Source organism: Melopsittacus undulatus, chromosome 19, assembly GCF_012275295.1.
Source record: "Melopsittacus undulatus isolate bMelUnd1 chromosome 19, bMelUnd1.mat.Z, whole genome shotgun sequence".
Taxonomy (NCBI): Eukaryota; Metazoa; Chordata; class Aves; order Psittaciformes; family Psittaculidae; genus Melopsittacus; species Melopsittacus undulatus.
In genome coordinates, this window is record NC_047545.1 from 4,037,686 (window position 1) to 4,058,266 (window position 20,581).

Sequence of the window (20,581 nt, forward strand, 5' to 3'; positions counted from 1 at the left end):
GCCACCCCTAACCCATGGTACTGAGGCGTCGTCTCCATGGTGTGTGCACACTTGAAGGGATGGTGCCTGCAGCCCTGCCCTGGGCAGCCTGTTCCAATGCCCCCTAGGCACAGAGCTCGCTCCAGGCCCCCATCCCCAGGGAAGGTTTTGGTTTCTCAGACAACCACCAAGATTACAAGTGTTTATTGGAAATGTGGCTGTACAACAGATAAATGGCTTCAGGACACCATCGGGAGCCTGTACACAGCACTGACAATACAAAAGCACAGTGACCAGAGGAGGAAAAACGACCAAGTGTCCATAAATCACAAGCAGTCGACGTGGATCTCGTGTCTTGGCAGCATCATCCTCCTGAAAGCTCACCCAGTGTCCTACGTGAGGCTGGAAGATGATCCAAGTTACTTATCGGGCTGGCCATGGGCCCATGGAAGGCTTCACAGCATTTGTCTTACATTCAGGTCAGAAATGTCATTAACCTCTTAAATGGGGGTGGGATTCTCTCCTGCCCCCCCAACTGTTCCCATAACATAAAATGCCCATTTTTAGGTACAGTGAAGGTGAAAGGAGCTGAAAGGCACAAGGTTGAGAAGGGGCTGGTCCTGAGGGCAGCAGGGTATGAGCTGCTGCTGCTGCGCCGCCCGCTTGCTGGCTGGAAATGATTGAATGGGGCAGAATTCCCAGGGTTTATGTATGGATTGACTTTGTGCATTGATGAATTCATGGATCCTGAACCCAGGGGGGCTCAGTTTGGGTTTCTGCCCCTAAAGCAGTGCTGCAGCAGCGTTCCTGGCTGGCAAACCAATGCTGAAGCTGGAGCTGCATCCACCCATCCGTCCTCACAAGTGACCAGACCAGGTTCTGTCACAGTAAAGCTGCTGCGCACCCACCAGCATGCCAGGAACATGCCCCTGCACTGAGGTAAAGCAGAGGAGGCTCGTGAGGATTAAATTGCACTTTAAAAGTCAGCTGAGGACACCAATTCCCTAAAGCACAAGCTTTGTGTTCCTGCCTTTAATCCCTCACTGCTGCTTCCACTGGAGATGCCATCTGTCTTCAAAACCGCCCTGGGTTCTGCTTCCACCTCATCATGCCCTCAGCTTATTGTGCAGGCCAGCTGCCCCTCGGCTTGTTTTGGCAATGTCTGGAGCGAGCACCTGGAATGATTGAAAGGAAAGGGAGTATCTGGGGAGGGAAAGGAAAAACCTTGGCTTTGAGACTGAATCTAAAGCATCAGTGACATCTGCCACTCTCCTGGTGCCCAGCAGCGCGAGATGAGGGCAGGCCAGGTCACTGAGGCTTGCAATACAGGCTCTTGTTTCAGCATCAATTCCCAGCCAGAGGAAGACTCAGAACTTCCCTTCCAGCCCAGCTCACAGCACAAGGCTGCCCCTGGCTTACACTGTGCTGGTTGCTGCAGCAGTGCTCCTGCTACGCAGCTGAACCCCAAAGTTCATCTCGTGCTGCATCTGCCCTAGTCCCTTCTGCCATCAAGGGCCCGACAATGGCACCTGGGAGCTTCCCAGGGGCTTCCTGGAGGCTTTTCCTGATCTGGTTCCAGGGCAGCTGCTGCCAACTGCATCCTCTGCTGCTGTGGGCATCAGGAACCTGGGTCTCCTGCAGCCCCAGGACTCGGGTCCTTCCACCCCTCATCCCTGGGCAGTTTTCCTTTGCGCAGCCAGAGCCAGGCTGAAGGTGCAGAGCCTCGAGGACGGATGGTCCCTGGCACCACCTCACTGTAGAGCCCCAGGGATGGCAGCGCCTGTTCCCTGGCAGCTCATCATGACTGTGGCACAGTGTCCTGCTCTTCCAGTGTCCCAGTCTTCGGATGCTCACAGAGGGGACAAATGCTGCAGCAACTGCTCAGCTCTCACATGCTCCCCAAGATTAACTTCTGCAGGGCCTGAAGCCACAACCTCCAGCCAAAGTGGAGCAGTTCCCATCTTTCCAAACCTCCACCTGGCTTCCTTCCTGCACCCCTCCATGGGTCTCAGCCTGCTCTCTGCTCCCTGTGCTTTCAGCTTTGCTTTCAAATGCTCTGCTCCTCCAGCCTCTAGGAACTGAACCAACCTGCCCAGAGGAGGAAGAAAGAAGAAAACCACTCCAGAGGCTGGAGCTGGTGGCTGCCTTGACACAGGGGATGTCACCCCCCTGTCACCTGCAGCTGAGCTCTCCTGTTGGTAGTGGAAGGCTTCCAGCTCCTCCGGACCACCAGGCTTGGTGAGCATGGAATGGCTTCTCAATGAGAAGGAGTGGATGGGACAGGGTTAACCCTGCAAGCACAGAAATGCCATCAGGTGGAGCATCCTCTGCCAGCAGGGGCTGAACAACCCCTGGAGTCTGCAGGAAGATCCCGAGCCAGAAAAGCTGAGTAGTTCCCTGCAGGAGAAGGAGGGGAGGAAGAGGAGGGCTGGAGCTGGCTCAGGGCCTGTCCCAGCAGCAGAGAACAGCGGGTGCTGCAGCTCTGCTCTCATGCCACCAGTGCAGCCTGGCTGCCTCCAGAGCTGGGCTAAGTGGGAATGTGCAAAGAATTCCGTGTTAAAAAATCATACAAAATGGTGTGGCCAATAAATTAGGAAGTCCCTTGGTCACTGCTGCAGGGAAACTGCTGCTGCTGTCCCCAGGGCAGCTCCAGAGAGGGGATTACTGCCTGCGTGCTCCCAGCTGGAAGCGGGCTTCCTCCGAGATCCCATACTGCTCCAGGGGGTCCTGCAGCAAGAGCAGAGGGAAGGCACCAGTGAGACACAGACAAGGGGGAAGGCCAGGACGATTCCTCAGCCATTCTGCAGGGCTGGATGCTCCCCAGCCCAGCCCTGGCTGCTGTTTCTGGTGCAGAAAGCCAGGCAGCCCCTGGGGAGGACACAAGGGAACAACCATGCATGGCTCAAGGCCACGCTGGTGCAGGAGCACACAGGTGAGCTGCAGCCACCCCCATCACCTCGAGCAGGGATGCTCCGAGGAGCCTGGCAGGGGTGTGAGAGCATCTTGACCCACGTGTGCTGGGACTCCCATCAGTTCAGAGGCAGCTCTGGCCAGACTGGGTCAGCTACAAACCTTGGGCCCCTCCACCACTGGAAGAGGGACAGAGCTGGGCACAACGCAGGCTGCTGAGCAGGGCAAGACTCAGGTCTGGCTGTTGGGATCACGGCTTCAGGCTCTGGCTTACTACAGGATCTCTTTCATACCCATGGCAGCAAAGAGCCCTGTGCAGGATATCCAACAGCAGCCACTGCCGGCCCTGCACCAGTCCAAACCCATCATCATCGCTGACAAGCCAACTCCCAGGGACTCACTCACCTTCCCTGTCATTTTCTGGATCTCATTCCGGTAGAAGATCAAGCTCCTCCTCATGAACTCATAGCTGTAAGACAGGAACAGACCATGGGCAGGCTGAGCAGGACAGGATGTGAAGTTTCAGCTGCTATTTAGAGCCAGAGGGAAGCTGGCTTGGGAGGAGACAACCACTTTTCCTCCCTGGGTTCACCACAAGCCCATCCCAGAAAGCAAACAGCCCAGAGCACACAAGGCAGCCCTGGCACTGGTGGCTCAGCCTACCTGGCTCGCTTGAGTGCCTCAATCCACTCCTGACACTGCTCCTCACTGTCACATTCGAAGCAGTATTTCCTCTCGGGCTCCTCAATGAAACCTGCCAGAGACAAGGAAAAGGTTTTAGGGAGGTCCTGGCAGTGCTGCCTGTGCCCCACTGTGCTCTCACAGCAATAGCAAGGCCACCGTTCACATCTCTGTTCAACCAAGATGATCTGTGACCGAGTTGGTAGCACAGGCCTCTGGCCCCTCTCCCTTACCCTGTGTGGCTCCTGGCTGGTCCTGAGCCTCTGCCAGCAGCCAAAGACTTGGGAGAGGAAAGAACAAGTTCTTCCACTGAGAGCAGCAGCTCAGAACTGAACCAGACCAACATGGCCAGAGCTGACTGCAGCTCCGAGCCTCCTTGCAAACGCTCCCCACAGCTTGAACGATCCAAGTGGAAAATGGCCCCAAGGAAGCAATTGTGATCTATGCAGAGGGCAGCTATCCGAGACGTTAAATGTACTCAGAGAAGGCACTGACCTGTTTTTGCTTGAGGCTTTTGGGAATTTGGTACTAAGCACAGCAAAAGCAAGTCCCTGTGCAACTCCTGTTCTTCACCAAGACAGAATCAGGGCATCTAATTAATGACATTGTCCTCAGAGCTCTGCTCTTTAGTACACAGTCCACAGAGATCCAGGCTGCTGCTGGGAAATAACTGGGTCAGACTGCACCAGACCCCTTAGGGCTGCCATGCAGGGACACAACCTGACCCCAACTGCACTCGATTCCTTTTCCAGGACCCCTCATTCACCAGTTCCCAACAAACCTAAGGAACTTCGGAGCTGGTGCTTAGAGAAATCAGCCTGTTCAGGCTGCTCGAGGGTGCTCTGCAGACAGCAAGAACACCACCTCTCCCAGGAGAAAGGGGAGACAAGGCTCTGCACAGAGAAGCAGCTGTGCCTGACAACCAGGCCAAAAGATATGGGGATGGCCTTGGAGAAACATCCTGTTATTTCTGCCACATACCTCTCACACAGTGATTAGCTGTTGGATGAAAGACTGCTCACAAAGGACGACACACTACGGGCCAGCTGGAGCCATGGCTATCAACACAAGGACAAACAGCGTGATGGGAGGACTGGTGCTAGATTAGCCCGGCAGATGGTTTAGCTGAGGCTGACTTTTGTTTTGATGAATGCAGTAGCACAGAAGCAGCAATCTGTCAGCACCCCCTCCTAGAGAAGGACTTCCACGAGCCATGGTCTGGTTTGTTCCTGCTTCTCTCCCCACAAGCAGCTGCGCAAGTCACTCAGCCAGCAACAAAACACTAACAGGGGATGGCAATGCCAGAGTAGTAACTGGCAGCTGAGGAGGAGGAGAAGGGCTGAGGGGCACTGAGGAGGAGGAAAAGGCTGAGGAGCACTGGCCCTACTGTCACCACAGAAAGAGAGGGAAAAGCAGGAGCTAAGCAGCAAAACCTTTCCTTTTACATAGCACTATTGCCATAAAGGAAACACAAAGGAGATGCAGAGACAGAACTCACTGATTGAGAAGACGTTCTCCTCCTCTTTGGTGATCCTGCAGTGCTCCAGCAGCAGAGCTCCAATAGGCTGGAAAAGACCCGGAGAAAAGGATTAAGCCAAGCTGTCCACCAGCACAACCAGTGGTCTGAACCCCCAGTCTGCCGAGGGCCATTTAAGTGAGTTTCATCACCTGATGCTACTCTTAAAGTAATTCACTCCAATGACATGGATGTTCCATGTTTTTTAATGAACCTTTTGGTGTCTGCAGTCATGCTTCACTGTGCTAACCCTACCTGGAACACTTTGTGTACATTACTGAGGTATTGTAACGTCTCTGCTTGCTCACATCCAACCCTGGCTTAGCATTGTTTCTGTGATGTGAGGACCCTGAAGATTTATTTCCTTGCTCAGTAAATCAAACAAAGATTAAATACTTAACATGACACAGAACAACTCACACTGTACTTGGTACAGCAGTCCTGGAGCCTTGCAGGGGGTTAAGAACAGTGCGTGATGAACTAGAACAGCTCAGGATAAACAGACAAAGGGTAGGTGCTATTTGCTCGCTGGTGCATGGAGCAAGGACATGGGAACCAAAGGGGGATAAAAGCCACAAAGGCAACCCACAACAAGCAGATTCTTTTGTCCAAGCTAAACAAACTGTGAGAGGCAAACAGGTCCTGATAGACCAAGCCTAAAACCACCACTAGAAGCTTTCCAGCTCCTGCCTGTAGCACCAGCATGCACACAGCACTCTTCTTCACACACATTACAGCACTTTTACATTCACTTTCCAACAAAATAATCTTTAGCAACAGTTATCAAGGGATTCCCTAAAAATCACCAGATCTCAGCAGTGGCAAAGCTGCAAACAGAACCCAAAGGTCACATCCCTCAGTTCTATTTTTTATTGGACCCAAGCAGGGCTTCTGCATGCCCAGAGGCCCAATGGTGCCAGGGTACGGCCACCAGAGCATCCCAGTAACAGTGAGCATTGTGTCCATGTAGAATTCCTGATACAGGAAGACAAAACAGTGTTAATGCTTTCCCCAGGAGAGCAAACTCTCAGCCTCCCCTCACAGTGTGGCATGATAGGGCACAGTCCTACAGACACACATCACAAACTCCACCTTAGGCAGCTCTGGGGAAACAGGTATGTTTAACAGCTTCATTTCCAGCACCTGGGAGCGCTGCTCCTCACCCCTACGAGTTCTCACTGAGTTGATGGAAGAGGAAACGTGGCTGCTGTGTCCTGGCTCTGGCAGCCTCTTATTGCACCATTGCTCAAAACCCATGCAATCAATTCACAGAGAAAGAAGAGAGAGGGAGGAGCTTTTATAGGACAGATTAAGATTACTTATAAGGAGGAAGCTCTTTACAGGGTGCCCAGAGGAGCTGTGGCTGCCCCATCCCTGGCAGTGCTCAAGGCCAGGTTGGACACAGGGGCTTGGAGCAGCTGCTCCAGTGGAAGGGGTCCCTGCCCGGGGCAGAGGTTGGAGCTGGAGGAGATTTAAGGTCCCTTCCACCCCAAATGGGACTGTATGGAGACAAACGAGCCCACAGCAGATCCCTACCTCCGCTTCGTCCGTCCGGAAGTAGAAGAGAAAGTTGACAACGAGCTTGACGAGGCGTTTCTTTAACACTGCAACGAACACCAGGGCTGAGAGGGGCAGAAGGGGCGAGCGCTCCCCCCGATGGGGCAGAGGGAGCCCCTTCCATCCCTACAAGGCTCCGAGCCCACCAAACCCATGGGGAAGCCCCGCTCCAGTGCAGACCATTGCTCAACACCCCCCGCAGGGTGACAGGCACAGCACCCCTCACTGCCCGGCACAGGATGCAGCCCCCGGCCTGGGGCTGGCATAGGACACAGTCCTCGGTCTCCAAGGAGCGCCCAGGCCACAAGGAGCGAGTGTCACCGCTGCACGCAAGGAAATCCATTGGGATACTCCATGGAAGAGCCCCTCTTCCTCCCCCCCCGCCCCATCAACCGCACACCCCAATCCCACCTCCGGTACCCCCGGTGCGTGCTCCGTGTCCCTCCCGATCCCTCAGCCCCCTCTCACCGCTGCCCTTCTTGGGCACCCGCATCAGGACCTCGGCCGCCTTCTCTGCGGGCTGCCGGGCCAGGGACAGCAGCTCCCGTTCGTTGTACCTCATGGCGAGCGCTCCATGGCCGCCCCGGAGCCGCTCCGCCCGCCCCGGAACCGATCGGCGGCGGAAGCGGAGCGGGCACCGCGCATGCGTGGAGAGGGAGCGGGAGCGGCGAGAGCCGGTGCGGGCCTGAGGAGCATGAAGGCAATGGGGGGGGGGTTGGGGGTCAGGGAGGGGTGTTGGGGGCCGGCTTTGGGTGTCAATGAGGGGTGTTGGGGGGGTTGAGCCCTTGTTGAGGTGCTGGGGGGCGGCTTTGGGTGTCAATGAGGGGTGTTGGGGGGGTTGAGCCCTTGTTGAGGTGCTGGGGGGGGCTTTGGGTGTCAGTGAGGGGTGTTGGGGGGCTTTGAGCCCTTGTTGAGGTGTTGCGGGGTGCTCGGGGGGGCTTTGGTGTCAGTGGGGGGTGTTGGGGGGCTTTGAGCCCTTGCTGAGGTGTGGGGGGCTTTGAGCCCTTGCTGAGGTGTGTGGGGCTTTGGCCTAGTGAGGTTGGGGGGTTTGTTTGGGGTCTGAGACCTTTGCTGAGGGCCTGAGGGGTGTTTGAGAGGGGTTGACCCTTGCTGGGGGTGTTCAGGGGGGACTCTGACACCTGCCGAGGGGCCGGGGGTCTCTGCTGCCCCTGCAAGGGGGGTTGGAGGATCATCTGTGAGGGGAGGGACGTGGCAGGGGGTTCTGGGGCCCCATGGAGGCACTGGGGACAGTGCGCAGAGGGCCTGGCCTTGCTGGGCAGTGGGGAGGGGGGTTTGGAGGCCTTGGGGCTGTGCAAGGGTGGCTCTGGGGCCTGGGGGGTGGTGGGGCAGCTTTGAACCTATGGAGATGGCTTTGGCCTTAGCACCCTCCCAGGGAAGAGCTTCTGCCTGAGAGCTCAGCTCAGTCTCCGCTCTGTCAGATTAAAGCCATTCCTCCTTGTCCTGTTACCATTTACCCTTGTCCAAAGCCCCTCTTCAGCTTTCTTGTGTGCCCCCTTTAATATTTAACCCATATTACATTGTTATTCTGGATCATTTTACTTCCCTCCTTACTGAGCCAGTGGTACAAGACCCGCTGTGGTTAACACTGCATCAAGTGATGAGTGCTCAGCTCCCATCCTTGCTGATGGGTCTGAATAGTGGGGGGACCTTCAGGTTGAGAAAAGCATTAGTTATCACTCACATTGCTTTTCCTCATCTTTCCAGACTTTCTCCATAAGTAGCTGAAGCACAAAAGGTTCCCATCATGGATTTTCAACATCGTCCTGGAGGCAAAACGGGCAGCGGAGGCGTAGCCTCTGCCTCAGAAAGTAACCGGGACCGAAGGGAAAGGCTCCGGCAGCTGGCTTTGGAAACCATCGACATCAACAAGGTGAGCCTTGGTCTCTGTGTGTGCAGGAGAGAAAAGAGACGGGGCTCCTGTCCTGCAGGAATGACCTATCCAGCTCTGTGGAAACATTTAGGGCTTTGCCTGAGTGAAATAGCTTGGAGGGTAGGAGATTTAGTGGAGGGTTGTGGCTTGGAATGAAGTATTTCTGTTTCTGGTAATGTGGGAGTTGAATGAGGAGCACTTGTGATGGGGCTGATCACAGAGGGGCCAGCACTTTGTGTTCAGGCTGCTGGTACTCTAAGATGTTCAGCCTTCTCAGGACTGGTTGGTATTTTGCCGTTTCCTGCCTGCAGTTGGGTATGCTGTCACCAGTTAAGAACTGTGTTTTCATAGTCCCAAAGCAGTATTGTGGTGGTAATTTAAATCCATGAATCCAGTTCTTCCAGTGCAGAAAAAGGTTGTCAATATTTTGGTTATCCTCTTGTTTTGCCATGTATTTTGCTTGTAACTTTTGAACAATTCTCTTCTTAGGACCCTTATTTTATGAAAAATCACTTGGGCTCTTATGAATGCAAGCTCTGCCTGACGCTGCACAACAATGAGGTGAGCTGAGAGGCTGCCTGGCTGTGTCTTGGCAGCAGGGACTTCAGGATAATACAGCTTCAGGTGCAAGAACCTGGGATGTGCCTGATGGCTGAGTGCTGAGGAGATGCCGGGGGGTGGTGGCTTGTTTGTGCTAAGCCTGAGTGTTCATGACAGTTCAGCAGTTGAGAGCAATCTCATTTTTGAGTTAAGATTCCTTCTCTGCTAAGGATTAAAATACCCTTGTCAATGTGTGATGCTGTCTCTCCTCTGTGACAAGTATCTCTCAGTGTAGGATGTGCTTTCATTTAACTTTCTTATTCCTTGCTTTTTATTGCAGGGAAGTTACTTAGCCCATACCCAGGGGAAGAAGCATCAGACCAATCTGTAAGTTGTTCTCCCCTGTAGCTTTATTCCCCATTACTGAAGCACTTTAAAACTTAAGATCTTCACCTCCATTATCCAGTAGCACACTGTGGCTGAATGTTCTTTCACTGTGCTTGTTTCCTAGGGAACAGCCTGGCATTAGCCAGGGGGGACAGCCTAGATCTGCTCCAAAACATGACAAGCTCCATTTTGAGCTCAAGTTCAAAGCCAGTTGTGGGATTTCTGAAGGAAGGGGGAGAAAGAGTTTTAAAGGCAAATTATCTGAGTCTGGTTAGAAGGATCTGGTTTTGTGAATACAGGCTGGGAGAAGTTTGTAAGCTTTATTTGAAGAAATTCAAAGTTTGCTTTGGTTTGGATGAGTAGCTTGTGTGGTTTTCTTTTATGTTTCAAGAAGTCTTCTCAAATCCAAGGTCAGCTTGGGGAAGATAAAATAGATGAGATGACAGCCTTTAGGCAGGGGGGGCATGGGTGCAAGTGGCCTGTAGTGGTGCATGTGGAAGAGAAATAGCAGGTTTTCCTGGCATGCTTTCTGTGAAGCACTGAATCTTCCACAGGAAAGGGTTCAAGCTGCTCCTAGTGCATCCTTTAGAAACAAGTGGGGCTAACCTTTTCAATTTGGCATGTGTCAAATCACTCTGCAGGGCCCGCCGAGCTGCCAAGGAGGCCAAGGAGGCCCCTGCCCAGCCTGCACCAGAAAAGGTCAAAGTGGAAGTGAAGAAATTTGTGAAAATTGGAAGACCAGGCTATAAAGGTTTGTTGGGGGGGGGTGTCTGTTGTGACAGGCACCCAATGTCTGCTCGAGCTGATGAAGTGCACTGCTGGGGATGTGAATTATTCATTAGTGTTCTGAGCAGTTCTGGCTATGAATAAGATATGGGCTTATCTCCTGATGTCTATTGTTGAAATTGCCATGGAACATCTCTGCATTGCTGACAGTTGAGTGAGAACCATTTTAATAATAGATTGGTATGTCTCAGTCAGCTCTTAGTAGAAATCATGCAGCAGATAATGATGTTTCAATCTCTCTTCTCGTTTTACTGTGCTGTACTATCATTCAGTAATGCTCATAAATCACTCTTTGCATGTATAGCTCAGGTGTTTTCTCTGAACTCCTCATTGTTTTGGTTTGGCCTTCAGTGCAAAACTTGGCTTCTTTACCTCCCAGCTTTGTTGTGCAGTGCACAGTGTTTGCCCTTCAGCAGCTGAATTTCAGTAGGGATCCTTAGTAGAATCACAGAATCATGAAGGTTGGAAATGACCATTAACCTAACACAGCCGGTGCCACCACTAAACCATGTGCCTAAGTACCACATCTACACGTCTTTTAAACACCTCCAGCGACAGTGATGCCACCTCTTCCCTGGGCAGTTTGTTCCAGTGCTTGACATCCCTTTCAGTGAAGAAAGTGTTCCCGATATCCAGTCTAAACTTTCCCTGGCACAGCTTAAGGTCATTTCCTTTTGTCCTATCATTTGTTACCTGGGAGAAATGACCAACCCCACCTCACTACAACCCCCTTTCAGGTAGTTGTAGGGAGTGAGATGGTCTCCCCCTGAGTCTCCTTTTCTCCAGGCTGAACAAACCCAGTTCCCTTAGCCATTCCTCATCAGACTTGTGCTCCAGACACTACAGCATTGTTGGACCTGCTCCATCAGCTCAGTGTCTTTTTCTTGTGATGAGGGGCCTAAAACTGAGCACAGTAATGACTTTGGTTAAAAACAATGTAGCATTTTGTTTGATAAATGGGAGAAAAATGTTGTAATATCTTGTTGCTGAAAGCTTTGTGTGTTTCGTGGGGCAGAAATAATGTTGCTCTAACCCTGCTTTGTTCACTGAACTTTCTTCTTTTCTTTACAGTGACCAAACAGAGAGACCCAGAAACAGGCCAGCAGAGCCTTCTCTTCCAGGTAAGGGCACTGTTAAATTCTTGGTGTCAGGATTATCTGAATAAAAGTGCTGCTGAACAAGCAGTTCATGGCAAGCTTCATGAAATTACTAATGATTAAAAAACCAGGCCTTATCTGCTGATGCTCTGGTGCTGATTGTGTCAGGCAAATTCACGTTGTCACTGTCAGGCTGTTTCCTTTGGTGGCATCTGTTTGGAACCGATCTCTCAATATGCTTCACAGTTGAGGGATTTTGTTTTGTACAAAGGTGGGGCGGAAAGGGAATGTTCTGTCCTGGACATCTCCTTAATGCCGCAACAACATCCCAACAGATTGATTATCCAGAGATTGCAGAAAGTATCATGCCTCGTCACCGGTTCATGTCAGCCTATGAGCAGAGGATTGAGCCCCCTGACAGACGCTGGCAATACCTTTTGATGGCAGCAGAGCCCTATGAAACCATAGCTTTCAAGGTAAGATTTGGGATTAATTTATTGTTGGGGAAGTTCCCTTCTTATCTTTTTCAAGGCATTAATTCCCAGTGACCATTATTGTCGACTGACTTCTGTTCTAGCCTGCAGGGGGTTAATGGAATGGAGAGGGGGGTCAAGAAGACATGACTGGAAGTTATTAAACCCTACTGAGAGTTGGTGGAGGACTCTGGCACGAGAATTAGGCTGTGTGCTGAGCTCTGGGGAGCTGTTGAATTCTCAGCACGGAAAGGAGCTGCCTGGTCTTTGCTCCTCAGCCTTTGTGCAGATGTTGAGAGAGAGGTTTTTGCCAACACACTTGTCCTTGACCGATAGGGATGTAACTTAATTCTTTCCTGCCCCCGTCTCTATCTAATAACATCCGAGACTAGCACATCTCACAAAGGCCTGGAATAACTGTGCTTATCTTGCAGGCTCTGGGGCTAAAAGGGGCCATTGAGCTAAGCTGGTGGTGCTAATAGTAGGTCCTTGTTCTTTTTTGCTGCAGGTGCCAAGCAGAGAAATTGACAAAGCAGAAGGAAAGTTTTGGACTCACTGGAACAGAGAAACCAAACAGGTAACTGGAGCAGTGCAAAAAGGTTGAAGAGGGATGGCAGAGCAGCTTGGGGGGAAAGGTGATGTAGGAATAGTGTGCATCAGTTACATCTGTGCTGGCTTTGATGCTTAAATCTTCATTCCTTCTAGGCCAGGTTGAAAGGGGCTTGGAGCAACGTGCTCTAGTGGAAGGTGTCCCTGCCTGTGGCAGGGAGTGCTTTAAGGTTCCTTCCAACCCAAACTATTCTCTGATGCTATGAATGCAGCTGTGCAGTGACTCCTCCTGACAGAGGAGTCTTTGTGAGAACTGAACCAGGGAGGCAGATCCTTGGTTGCTGCCAGCAGCAGCAGAAGGGTGCGTAAACATGTAACACCGTGCCCACTGTGTGGCTACTGGCTGCAGGTCTGTGGTGAGCCTGTGTTCTGGATGTACTGATGGGAGCCAGATGCAGAGTGGGGGATACTGACCCATCATGGAGAGCTTAGTGCTGAGAACATGTTTCAGAGGAGTTAAGTGCTAGACAAGACCAGTACAAGTCAGGAATGCTGCCAGGGTAGAATAGTGACTGTGGTCTGTGCAGCTACCAAGCCAGGAGAGATGCGAGCTGTGTTCCTGGAGACAGAGGCAGCTGTCGTGTGTGGTGGCACAAAGCTGTCTTGAGGATTAATTGTTCCCTCTCCTGCCTTCCTCCTCTCCCCAGTTCTTCCTTCAATTCCACTTCAAGATGGAGAAGCCCCCAGCTCCTCCAAACCTCCCTCCAGGGCCCCCTACTGTGAAGCGGCCTCCTCCACCTCCACTGATGAACGGCTTGCCCCCGCGGCCGCCTCTGCCTGACTCCATGCCACCCCCTCCTCCAGGAGGCATGACTCTGCCTCCAATGCCTCCTTCTGGACCGGTGCCACCGCCTCCAGTGCCACCGCAGTTGCCACCGGCCCCCGGTGTACCCCCTCCTGCTCCTCTGCCACCCATGATGAGGCCACCGCTCCCCACAGAGGGGCCGGGCACTATCCCCCCTCCGCCTCCCTCCAACTGAAGCCCCTTCTGGACTCAGTCCTGCTGGATTCCTCCAGCCCCTCTCTTTTTATATGCAGATCATGACTGATTGAGAGACCTCTTTCAGGTTTGTACACCTGTGAATTTGACTAAATCCCGTAGGTTCATTAAAAGCTTTTCAATTTTCCTTTCTGTTTTCCTGTGTTTTGGTTAAAATATTGCCATGGGTTCACTTCCTTTAGCCCTTAGGTCAAACATTCCCAGTCTGGTTTCGTGTTGGAAATTCTCCAAAGAAGAGACAAAGAACTGGAAATCTCAAGGCACTTTGCCTCCTGACTGAAAAGCCACATCAGCCTCAGCACAGCTGTGACTGGATGTGTATCCCAGAAATTCCCAGCCAGTGAATCAGTTGAAGTCATTTATTGAGCTGCTTGTTCAGTGATGGGGAGACTTGTCCCAGGCAGATGGGCAGGATTGCGTGCCTGGGTCACCACTGATTGCAGTGGTGGGCTGAGTGGCAGAATTTTCTACATCCAGTTCTGTCTTCCTGTGGGATTCCAGTTGCAGTCGGAAGAGCACTGCTCCTGCTGCCTTTGGAAGCTGCCTCTCTCCTCCTGGTGCCAGAGCACTCAGGTGTTACCAGCTACAAGCTGGAAGCTGCTCCACCGAGGCAGTCCATTTGGATTGCTTCTTGGGAGTCCTTGAAAAGCACCAGACAAGATCTCAATTGAAGCCAGATTCCACCCTTCCGGAACGCAGCTGCAGCTTGCTGGAGTTATCACACCAAACACAGCTTCACGAAGTGTCAGTGCTCTGGTTCGTGGTGGTGCTGGGGATCTCTGGGAATGTTTAGTCAAAGAACTGCAGTGATATTAAATCTTAGTTTATGATTGTAATCCATTAAATGTCTGTACCGCTATGAAGCACTTGCTGCCACGTGTGGTTTTTACTGTACATGTAAAATCTCCCACTGGCAGACTGGTTTTGACAAGTTTTTGCTCTCTGGTTTTGTTTATTCCTGATGTTTCCTTCAAGCAACCATTTGGTTGCCATTTAAAAGTAGAATTTGTGAGGTTTTTCCTCTCTGTCTCTTCCAGGATCCATTTCACTGAAGTGGGGGGGTCACTGGAGCAGGACCCAAGTGCTCAGTGGGGAGCAGCAGCACTGGGGACTGGGCTGCTTGGCCTGTCTGTGCCCTTGGCCAGTGCCTGGCTCAGGTCACAGGCCTAGGGGAAGCTGAGCTTGCCAAAGTCCTACCACCATGTGCCCCTTTGATGGGAAATCAAAGTCTTTATCTCTTCTGGCCTCACACAGGTCCTGCCCAGTCCCACCCAGTGCATCCAGTCCTTGCTGGCTTCACCACCGTGCTGGATGCTCTATGGCTGGAGCTGAGCTGGCCTGGTGTTTGAATGGGCTTGTGCAGGTCCCCCCCTTTGCCAGGCACGTGTCCCCTGTCACAGGTCCTGCAGAGGAGGGGGCTGCCTTCTCCTTGTGCTGGGTGCCTTTTGGCCCTGTCCACTTCAGCTGCATGGTCTGTTTGTGATGTGCTGAGCTCCGAACTACAAAGTCTTGGGAAGCCCAGGAAGGCTCTGGGCATGTGTTGGGCCTGTCCGGCAGGTACATGTCCTGCTGCTCTCAGCTGCCAAAAGGGATACCCTGGGGGGATCCTGTTTCCCTGGGGTGGGTTAAGTAGGTTGTGTGGGTAACCTTAACCGTTAAGGTTAGCATTGGCATATCAGGGAGGGAAAAGTCCTTGTAAGAGGTGTATTGTGAGGCTTTAGAAGTCAACTCTAAAGTCTTCAAAGTCGTCAGGGTGCTGCTGCACACTGTGAGGTTCTCCTTCAGAGGCTGAAGCAGCCTGGGCAGCCTCTAACCTGCAGCATGTGAGGTACCAATGAAGAGAGAACACTTTCCATGCATGTACTTAGTTTCTGCCCATTCTCTGTCTCTATCCCCCTTCTCCTGGTTAATTCTTCCCTCCTGGTGTTTCACTGCTGATGGGAATGCTGTGTGCCAGTCCCCAAGAAGATCCAGGTCTAGACATCCATCCTCCTTTAGGAAGCATCTGAAGTCAAGGACGTGCATCCCTACAAGTAAGAGAAACAGCTTTCCTCTTTTTTTTGTTTACATTTCCAATATGGATGCAAACCCAAAAATAGAACAAAAAGGTTTCTTTGAAGCATCCCTCCCTCTTCTCCAGCACTTTGAGTTTCTCAAGGGAGCTGCGTTGTGCATTGTCAACTCAAGGCCACTGCCTTTTAAAAGGGAGATGCTGTCCTCCCCTCCTGCCCCAGTGTTCTGGATGTGTGTGAGCGGCTCTGACTGCGCTGGAGTAGCTGAAGCGGGACCATGAAGGCTGCTCTGAGGCTGCTTTGGCTGTGCCTGGTGCTGTTGCTTCCCTCTGCAGCACTTCCAAGAAAGGGGGGCACAAGAGAAAGGCTTTTCCCAGTTGACCAAATGGAGGCGAGTCTGCCGGAGGAGCTGGGACTCGGAGCGGAGGAGAGAAAGAGAGAAAATGCAAGTTCCCAGGTGGGCAGCCCAAGGCTGGCTGCTGCTGCTGCCCCCTTCTCACAGCCTGACCCAGGGCTCAAGTGCCTCCAGGAGGTGGCTGAGGATGGGGGCACCAGCTCCAGCCTGCACCCTTGGCCGCTCGGGGGGCTGGAAGGGCCGGTGTGCAGGGTGACAATGGACCAGGATGGGCTAAGCCGGGGGCATCTGGACGTGGTGGGGGTTCTCACCCACTACGAAAGCAGTTTCATCAAGCGCCTGAGACAACACAGCAGCTGGGACCAGAGCTCTCTGGAGACCTTCGGGCTGTGCCTGGGCAGGGAGGCGGGTGCTGCTCTCCATCCCTTGAAGCACATCCATGCACACCTGCTGGAGCCGGGGCAGGATCGCTTCCTCGTGCTGCATCTGGAGGAAGGTTGGTGGGAGACCGCTGCACTGGGGCTGAGAGCAGGGCCTGGGGAGGCTGATGCTGTTTGCTTGCCCTGAATCAGGGATTTAGGCACTAAATTATACGTGTGGGGTTGTGTTCCTTTTATAAGCAGTGAATACAGTAATGTCTCATGGAAGGTGCTCCTGCTTGTGGTGGGGGGTGTGGTGGAACTAAATGATCTTTAAGGTCCTTTCTAACCCAAACTATTCTGTGATTCTGTGTCTTCCTGGGTCCCTTTTATAAGAAGCTTTAGTAGTGATGCTGACTGTGTCCCTGCCTGTCACCAGTGCCCCTGGGCCATGGTCTTGGTGGCTTCTATGCTTTTGGGATCACAGGTGTTTCTCATGCAGGTCAGGACTCTGATTGAGGAAAGAGAGGAGGGGGTCAGAGGCAGTGCTGGCTGCTCCTGCTGTGCTGTGTCCCCAGCTGGTCTCACTTGGGCTGGCTCTTGGAGCTTCAGCCTTACACCCAAACCAGGCAGCTGGGAAGTGGCTCTTCCCCAGGCAGCACTGCTGGCTACCAGTGGCCACAGTGTCCGCAGGCAACGAGAGATGCTACAGGAGAAGAGATTTCCATGGGGATCTGCCCATGAAAATCTGCCAGAGCCACCCTGGGAGCGGGGCAGCCCCTGCTGACACCTCCTGAAGCTGGGAACGGGGATTTCACCCAACCACAGAGTCACAGCACAGCTTTGCTGCGTGCCTCCACCCCATCAGCTCCTGCCTCGGATGCTGCGGCCACCACACGGGCCGGTGCTTGTTCCCAACGCCCCTTCCCCCCGGTTCAGCCCTGGCTCTCCCTTGCAGTGCAGTGGGGAGCCCCGGCGCAGCTCTGGTTCACGCTGGCTTTCCAGCCGGAGGTGGCCCGGTCGCTCGGAGCCCTGCGCTTCGCGGTGCTGCTCTTCTACCTGAGCCCCCGGCAGCGGCCCCGGCACCGCGAGCAGCTGCTGGCCACGGGCACGGGGCTCGCGACGGAGCAGGTGGGTGCCGGGGCTCCGGCCGGGAGAGGGGAAGGGAGAGAAGGGAGGGGGGACTCGGCTCTGCTGGGCCAGCACCAGCACCAGCACCATCCCCTTCCAAACCCTTTGCCATCCCCTTCAACTTCTTTTCCATCCCCGCCTCCTGCCTCCCTTTGCCATCCCCTTCCACTCCCTTTGCCATTCTCTCCCGGTCCCTTTTCCATCCCCTCCCAGTCTGTTTGCCCCTCCCGAGTACTTTCCCCAGTTCATTGCCGTACCCTCCCTGTCACTTTTCCATCCTTCCCCCCTCTTCTCCCACCCCCTTCCAGCCCCTTTTCCATCCCCTCCCAGGCCCTTTTCCACCCCTCCCAGCGCCGCTCCCTCCCTCCCGTCGGGGCCCATCCGTGCCTGCAGATGGAGCTGCTCCCCCGACGTGCCCCGGCTCTCAGCCGCTCCCGTCCTCGCTCCCCGGCCCCGCAGCTCCCTCCGGGGCTCCCCAACGCTCCGGGGCCACCAGCGGGGGGGAGAGGGAGGAGTCCCTCGGCTCCCCCCCATGTTTCACCCCTGCGCCTTCCGCCGCCGCTCAGAGCCTCTGCCTCGGCGGGGACACCCGGTACCTGGCGCTGGGAGCCGCCGTGGCATCGGTCACCCGCACCAGCGAGCACCTCCGCTTCAAGGCGTCCCTGGCCCTCAGGCAGCGCGGAGAGGGAGGTAGGGACACGGGACCCCCATGGTGGGAGGGGACACAGCTGAATCTGTGCCCTCTGTGTCCTGGGATGTGCCCAAGCCCGGTTCATGATGGGCTGTGGGGATATATGGGGGACCCAGGACCGTGGTCCTCACCGCTCTTCTCCCCACCAGGTGCCCCCCTGCCCCCTGCAGAGGCCCAGCAGCTCCTCTTCGGCTCCGATGACAAGTGCTTCACCAGGATGACCCCCGTGCTGCTCCTGCTGGCCAAGGCACAGCAGGAGGAGGAGGAAGCGGCTTTGGCTCCCTCTTCCTACCTCTCTGCAGATGGGGTGGTGGACGTGGCTCCATACCCACAGCTCAGGTCTGGGACACTCACTGCAGCCATGGGGCTGCAAGCCGGGGGGGGGGGGGGGGGAGGAGCAGCCCCATTCCCTCTACCATGGGGCAGGGCCTGGTGGGACCCTGTGACCCTTTCTGTGCTCTCCTCACAGCCCACCCCAGACCGGGAGCGAGGAGCTGCTGGTCCCCACTGCACCGAGCCAAGCCAACGCTTCATCCACAGTGCCTGGCGGCAGCGGCCAGTTCCTGGGAATCCTGACCCGCTTCATCCAGCAGGTCCTGAGCCCCTCCAGCGAGCCGCCCGCCCAGCCCAGCTCCCACCACTGGCTGGACTTCCAAGTGATGGAGACCCTCCCGCACCAGCTGCTCAACCTGTCCGAGGACGCAGCGCTGGAGCGCCTGGTGCAGTCGGAGGAGCCCTCGGTGCTGCTTTTCCCCCAGGACAGCGGGGCCGTGCTGGAGCAGCACTTGGGGGACTGGCAGCCGGAGGGGACCGTGCTGCAGCTGCTGATGGGCAAGCTGGAAGCGCTGATCCAGGAGCTGCAGCACATCCCGGCTTTCCAGGCTAACATGGGCCTTTTCCAGCACCTCCTGAGCCTCTGCTACTACCCCCCGGGGCCGGGTGAGGGTGCGGGCAGGGAGCACCCCCCCGGCTCGGGGAAGCTGCACGCCCTGCTGCTGCTGAAGGCGCTGCAGACGGTGCGGGTCCGCTGGCAGGAGCAACGGAGGGTGCAGCGGCAGAACCGCAGCGCTCGGCACCAGTCCCACTGCCGCCTGCAGGAGCTGACCATCGACCTCCGCGACCGCAAGTTCATCGTCATGCCCACCGTGTACGCGGCCAACAACTGCGAGGGGCCCTGCAGGCTGCCCCTGTCCACCCGCGTTCACAGCTACTCCTCGCACACGGTGCTGCTGCTGGGCATGCAGGAGCGCGGCTCCCCGCTGCAGCGCGCTCCCTGCTGCGTGCCCGTCCGCTACTCGGACCAGCTCATCATCAGCCTCTCGGCGGAGGGGCTGGAGGTCCGCAAGTTCCCCAACATGGTGGCGGAGGAGTGCGGCTGTCGATAAGAGGCACCCCCCTCGCCCTCAGCCTGTTCCCCGTTTGCCTTCGCAGATCGGGAGCTGCTTCTGACCGAGATGGGAGCTCCCTGCGCGTCCTTTCCCCATGGTTTAGCTCTTTTGTGTTGCTCTGGTTGTGGGGTCAGCTGTGGCTGTGCTGGTCCCGCTGCAGCCTGGCGTGCCCTGTGCCTGCTCCTGATGCCGGGGATGCCCCAGCTGCCGTGCTGCAGTGTGGCTCTGACTCCATAGTGGGGTTTGGGCTGGATGCAGGTCATCAGGCGAGGGTAGAGCTTGGCCGGGCCAGCCAGGATTATGCTTATTTATCCCTTGCCTTGTGTTCCTGTAGCACCTGGGCAAGGGCAGTTGCTGCTTCCTCAAAGCCCCCCTCCCTTTGCAGCATCCTCTGGCCCCATCACTAAGCCCTTGCTTAAGCTCCACCTGCAAAAACAGAACAAGAGGCAAAATCCCCTCAACAGAGACCAGCCTTTACCTGGGATTCATCCCTGTGTGCCCTGGGGCCACAGGGAGGCGCTGGTGGAGACCCGGGGCTCTGCCCTGACCCCGTTCTGGGGTGAGGGAGGCAGCGATCCCGTTACTCCTCCTGCCTCTCACACCATTAATGGGAGCAGGCACAAGCGGCTGCCAAAGCACCTGCTCCACGTCCCCGAGAGCCCGGCTGCTCCCAGATCATCTTCCCAGCTCCGCCAGCACGGGGCTGTCCAAGGCTCCGAAGCCTTGGTCATCCCCTCCAGTGCTGCAACCGGCCCCATCCTGCAGCCCATGCAGGGACCTGAGTTAGCCCCAAGCCCCTGTACATCAGGGATGGGGCTCACAGAGAACACACAAACACAACCATCAACGAGAGCTTCCCTTGTTTGATTTGTTCTTGTTTTAAACACCACACCTTATTAAAAATGAAAACAGTTTATTTTAACCTGCACTGATTTAGCACATCCTTAATCCTGCCGCGGGCCGGGGCTCTGAACGTCTCCTGTAGCTGCTACAGCGCTGCGGGATATTGCACTTGTGTTTCGTTCCTAAAAGCGACTCTGTGAAGGCAAGGCCTGAAGGGACCCCCGGTGATGGGCTCTCCAGCCCTGGTTTCTCCCAGCAGAGCTTCGTGCCACCCTGCAGCGACAGCACCAGGGCCTGGTGAGGTGATTGCTCCTCTGGCACCTCTCTGAGGATGGCTCCTTCACCCAGAATGGGATTTCTCTCTTGATTTGCTTTG

At 54.8% G+C, this 20,581-nt stretch overlaps 3 protein-coding genes across 4 annotated transcripts; 2 read left to right on the forward strand and 1 right to left on the reverse strand.

Moving 5' to 3' along the window:
• Positions 1 to 167: 167 nt before the first annotated feature.
• On the reverse strand, positions 168 to 7,251 carry PLEKHJ1 (pleckstrin homology domain containing J1). Its single transcript, XM_005141529.4, has 6 exons — positions 7,112 to 7,251; positions 6,623 to 6,690; positions 5,069 to 5,135; positions 3,553 to 3,643; positions 3,295 to 3,358; positions 168 to 2,706 (listed from the first exon to the last, which is right to left on the reverse strand). The coding sequence occupies exons 1-6, from the start codon at positions 7,203 to 7,205 to the stop codon at positions 2,641 to 2,643; spliced, it is 450 nt and encodes a 149-aa protein (XP_005141586.4). The 5' UTR covers positions 7,206 to 7,251; the 3' UTR covers positions 168 to 2,640.
• Positions 7,252 to 7,273: 22 nt separating this feature from the next.
• On the forward strand, positions 7,274 to 13,553 carry SF3A2 (splicing factor 3a subunit 2). 2 transcript variants are annotated; one of them, XM_034070780.1, is made up of 9 exons: positions 7,274 to 7,320; positions 8,369 to 8,534; positions 9,024 to 9,095; positions 9,415 to 9,461; positions 10,103 to 10,212; positions 11,319 to 11,368; positions 11,680 to 11,820; positions 12,326 to 12,394; positions 13,074 to 13,553. In XM_034070780.1, the coding sequence occupies exons 2-9, from the start codon at positions 8,409 to 8,411 to the stop codon at positions 13,404 to 13,406; spliced, it is 948 nt and encodes a 315-aa protein (XP_033926671.1). In that variant the 5' UTR covers positions 7,274 to 7,320; positions 8,369 to 8,408; the 3' UTR covers positions 13,407 to 13,553. The 2 variants fall into 2 exon arrangements, with proteins under 2 accessions (XP_033926671.1, XP_033926672.1); XM_034070781.1 differs by having other exon boundaries at positions 7,297 to 7,343.
• Positions 13,554 to 15,715: 2,162 nt separating this feature from the next.
• On the forward strand, positions 15,716 to 20,290 carry AMH (anti-Mullerian hormone). The gene is made up of 5 exons (XM_034070979.1): positions 15,716 to 16,289; positions 17,111 to 17,283; positions 17,850 to 17,973; positions 18,124 to 18,313; positions 18,444 to 20,290. The coding sequence occupies exons 1-5, from the start codon at positions 15,716 to 15,718 to the stop codon at positions 19,357 to 19,359; spliced, it is 1,977 nt and encodes a 658-aa protein (XP_033926870.1). The 3' UTR covers positions 19,360 to 20,290.
• The last annotated feature ends 291 nt before the right edge of the window (positions 20,291 to 20,581 follow it).

Coding starts and splice junctions, on each gene's coding strand:
- PLEKHJ1 (XM_005141529.4), bottom strand. CDS start 7,205: ATGAGGTACAACGAACGGGAGCTGCTGTCCCTGGCCCGGCAGCCCGCA. Junction 3,359..3,552: donor GAGGCACTCAAGCGAGCCAG/GTAGGCTGAGCC, acceptor CCTGTCTTACAG/CTATGAGTTCATGAGGAGGA. Junction 2,707..3,294: donor TCCAGAAAATGACAGGGAAG/GTGAGTGAGTCC, acceptor CTCTTGCTGCAG/GACCCCCTGGAGCAGTATGG.
- SF3A2 (XM_034070780.1), top strand. CDS start 8,409: ATGGATTTTCAACATCGTCCTGGAGGCAAAACGGGCAGCGGAGGCGTA. Junction 9,096..9,414: donor TGACGCTGCACAACAATGAG/GTGAGCTGAGAG, acceptor TTTTTATTGCAG/GGAAGTTACTTAGCCCATAC. Junction 12,395..13,073: donor GGAACAGAGAAACCAAACAG/GTAACTGGAGCA, acceptor TCCTCTCCCCAG/TTCTTCCTTCAATTCCACTT.
- AMH (XM_034070979.1), top strand. CDS start 15,716: ATGAAGGCTGCTCTGAGGCTGCTTTGGCTGTGCCTGGTGCTGTTGCTT. Junction 17,284..17,849: donor CGGGGCTCGCGACGGAGCAG/GTGGGTGCCGGG, acceptor GCCGCCGCTCAG/AGCCTCTGCCTCGGCGGGGA. Junction 18,314..18,443: donor GCTCCATACCCACAGCTCAG/GTCTGGGACACT, acceptor CTCTCCTCACAG/CCCACCCCAGACCGGGAGCG.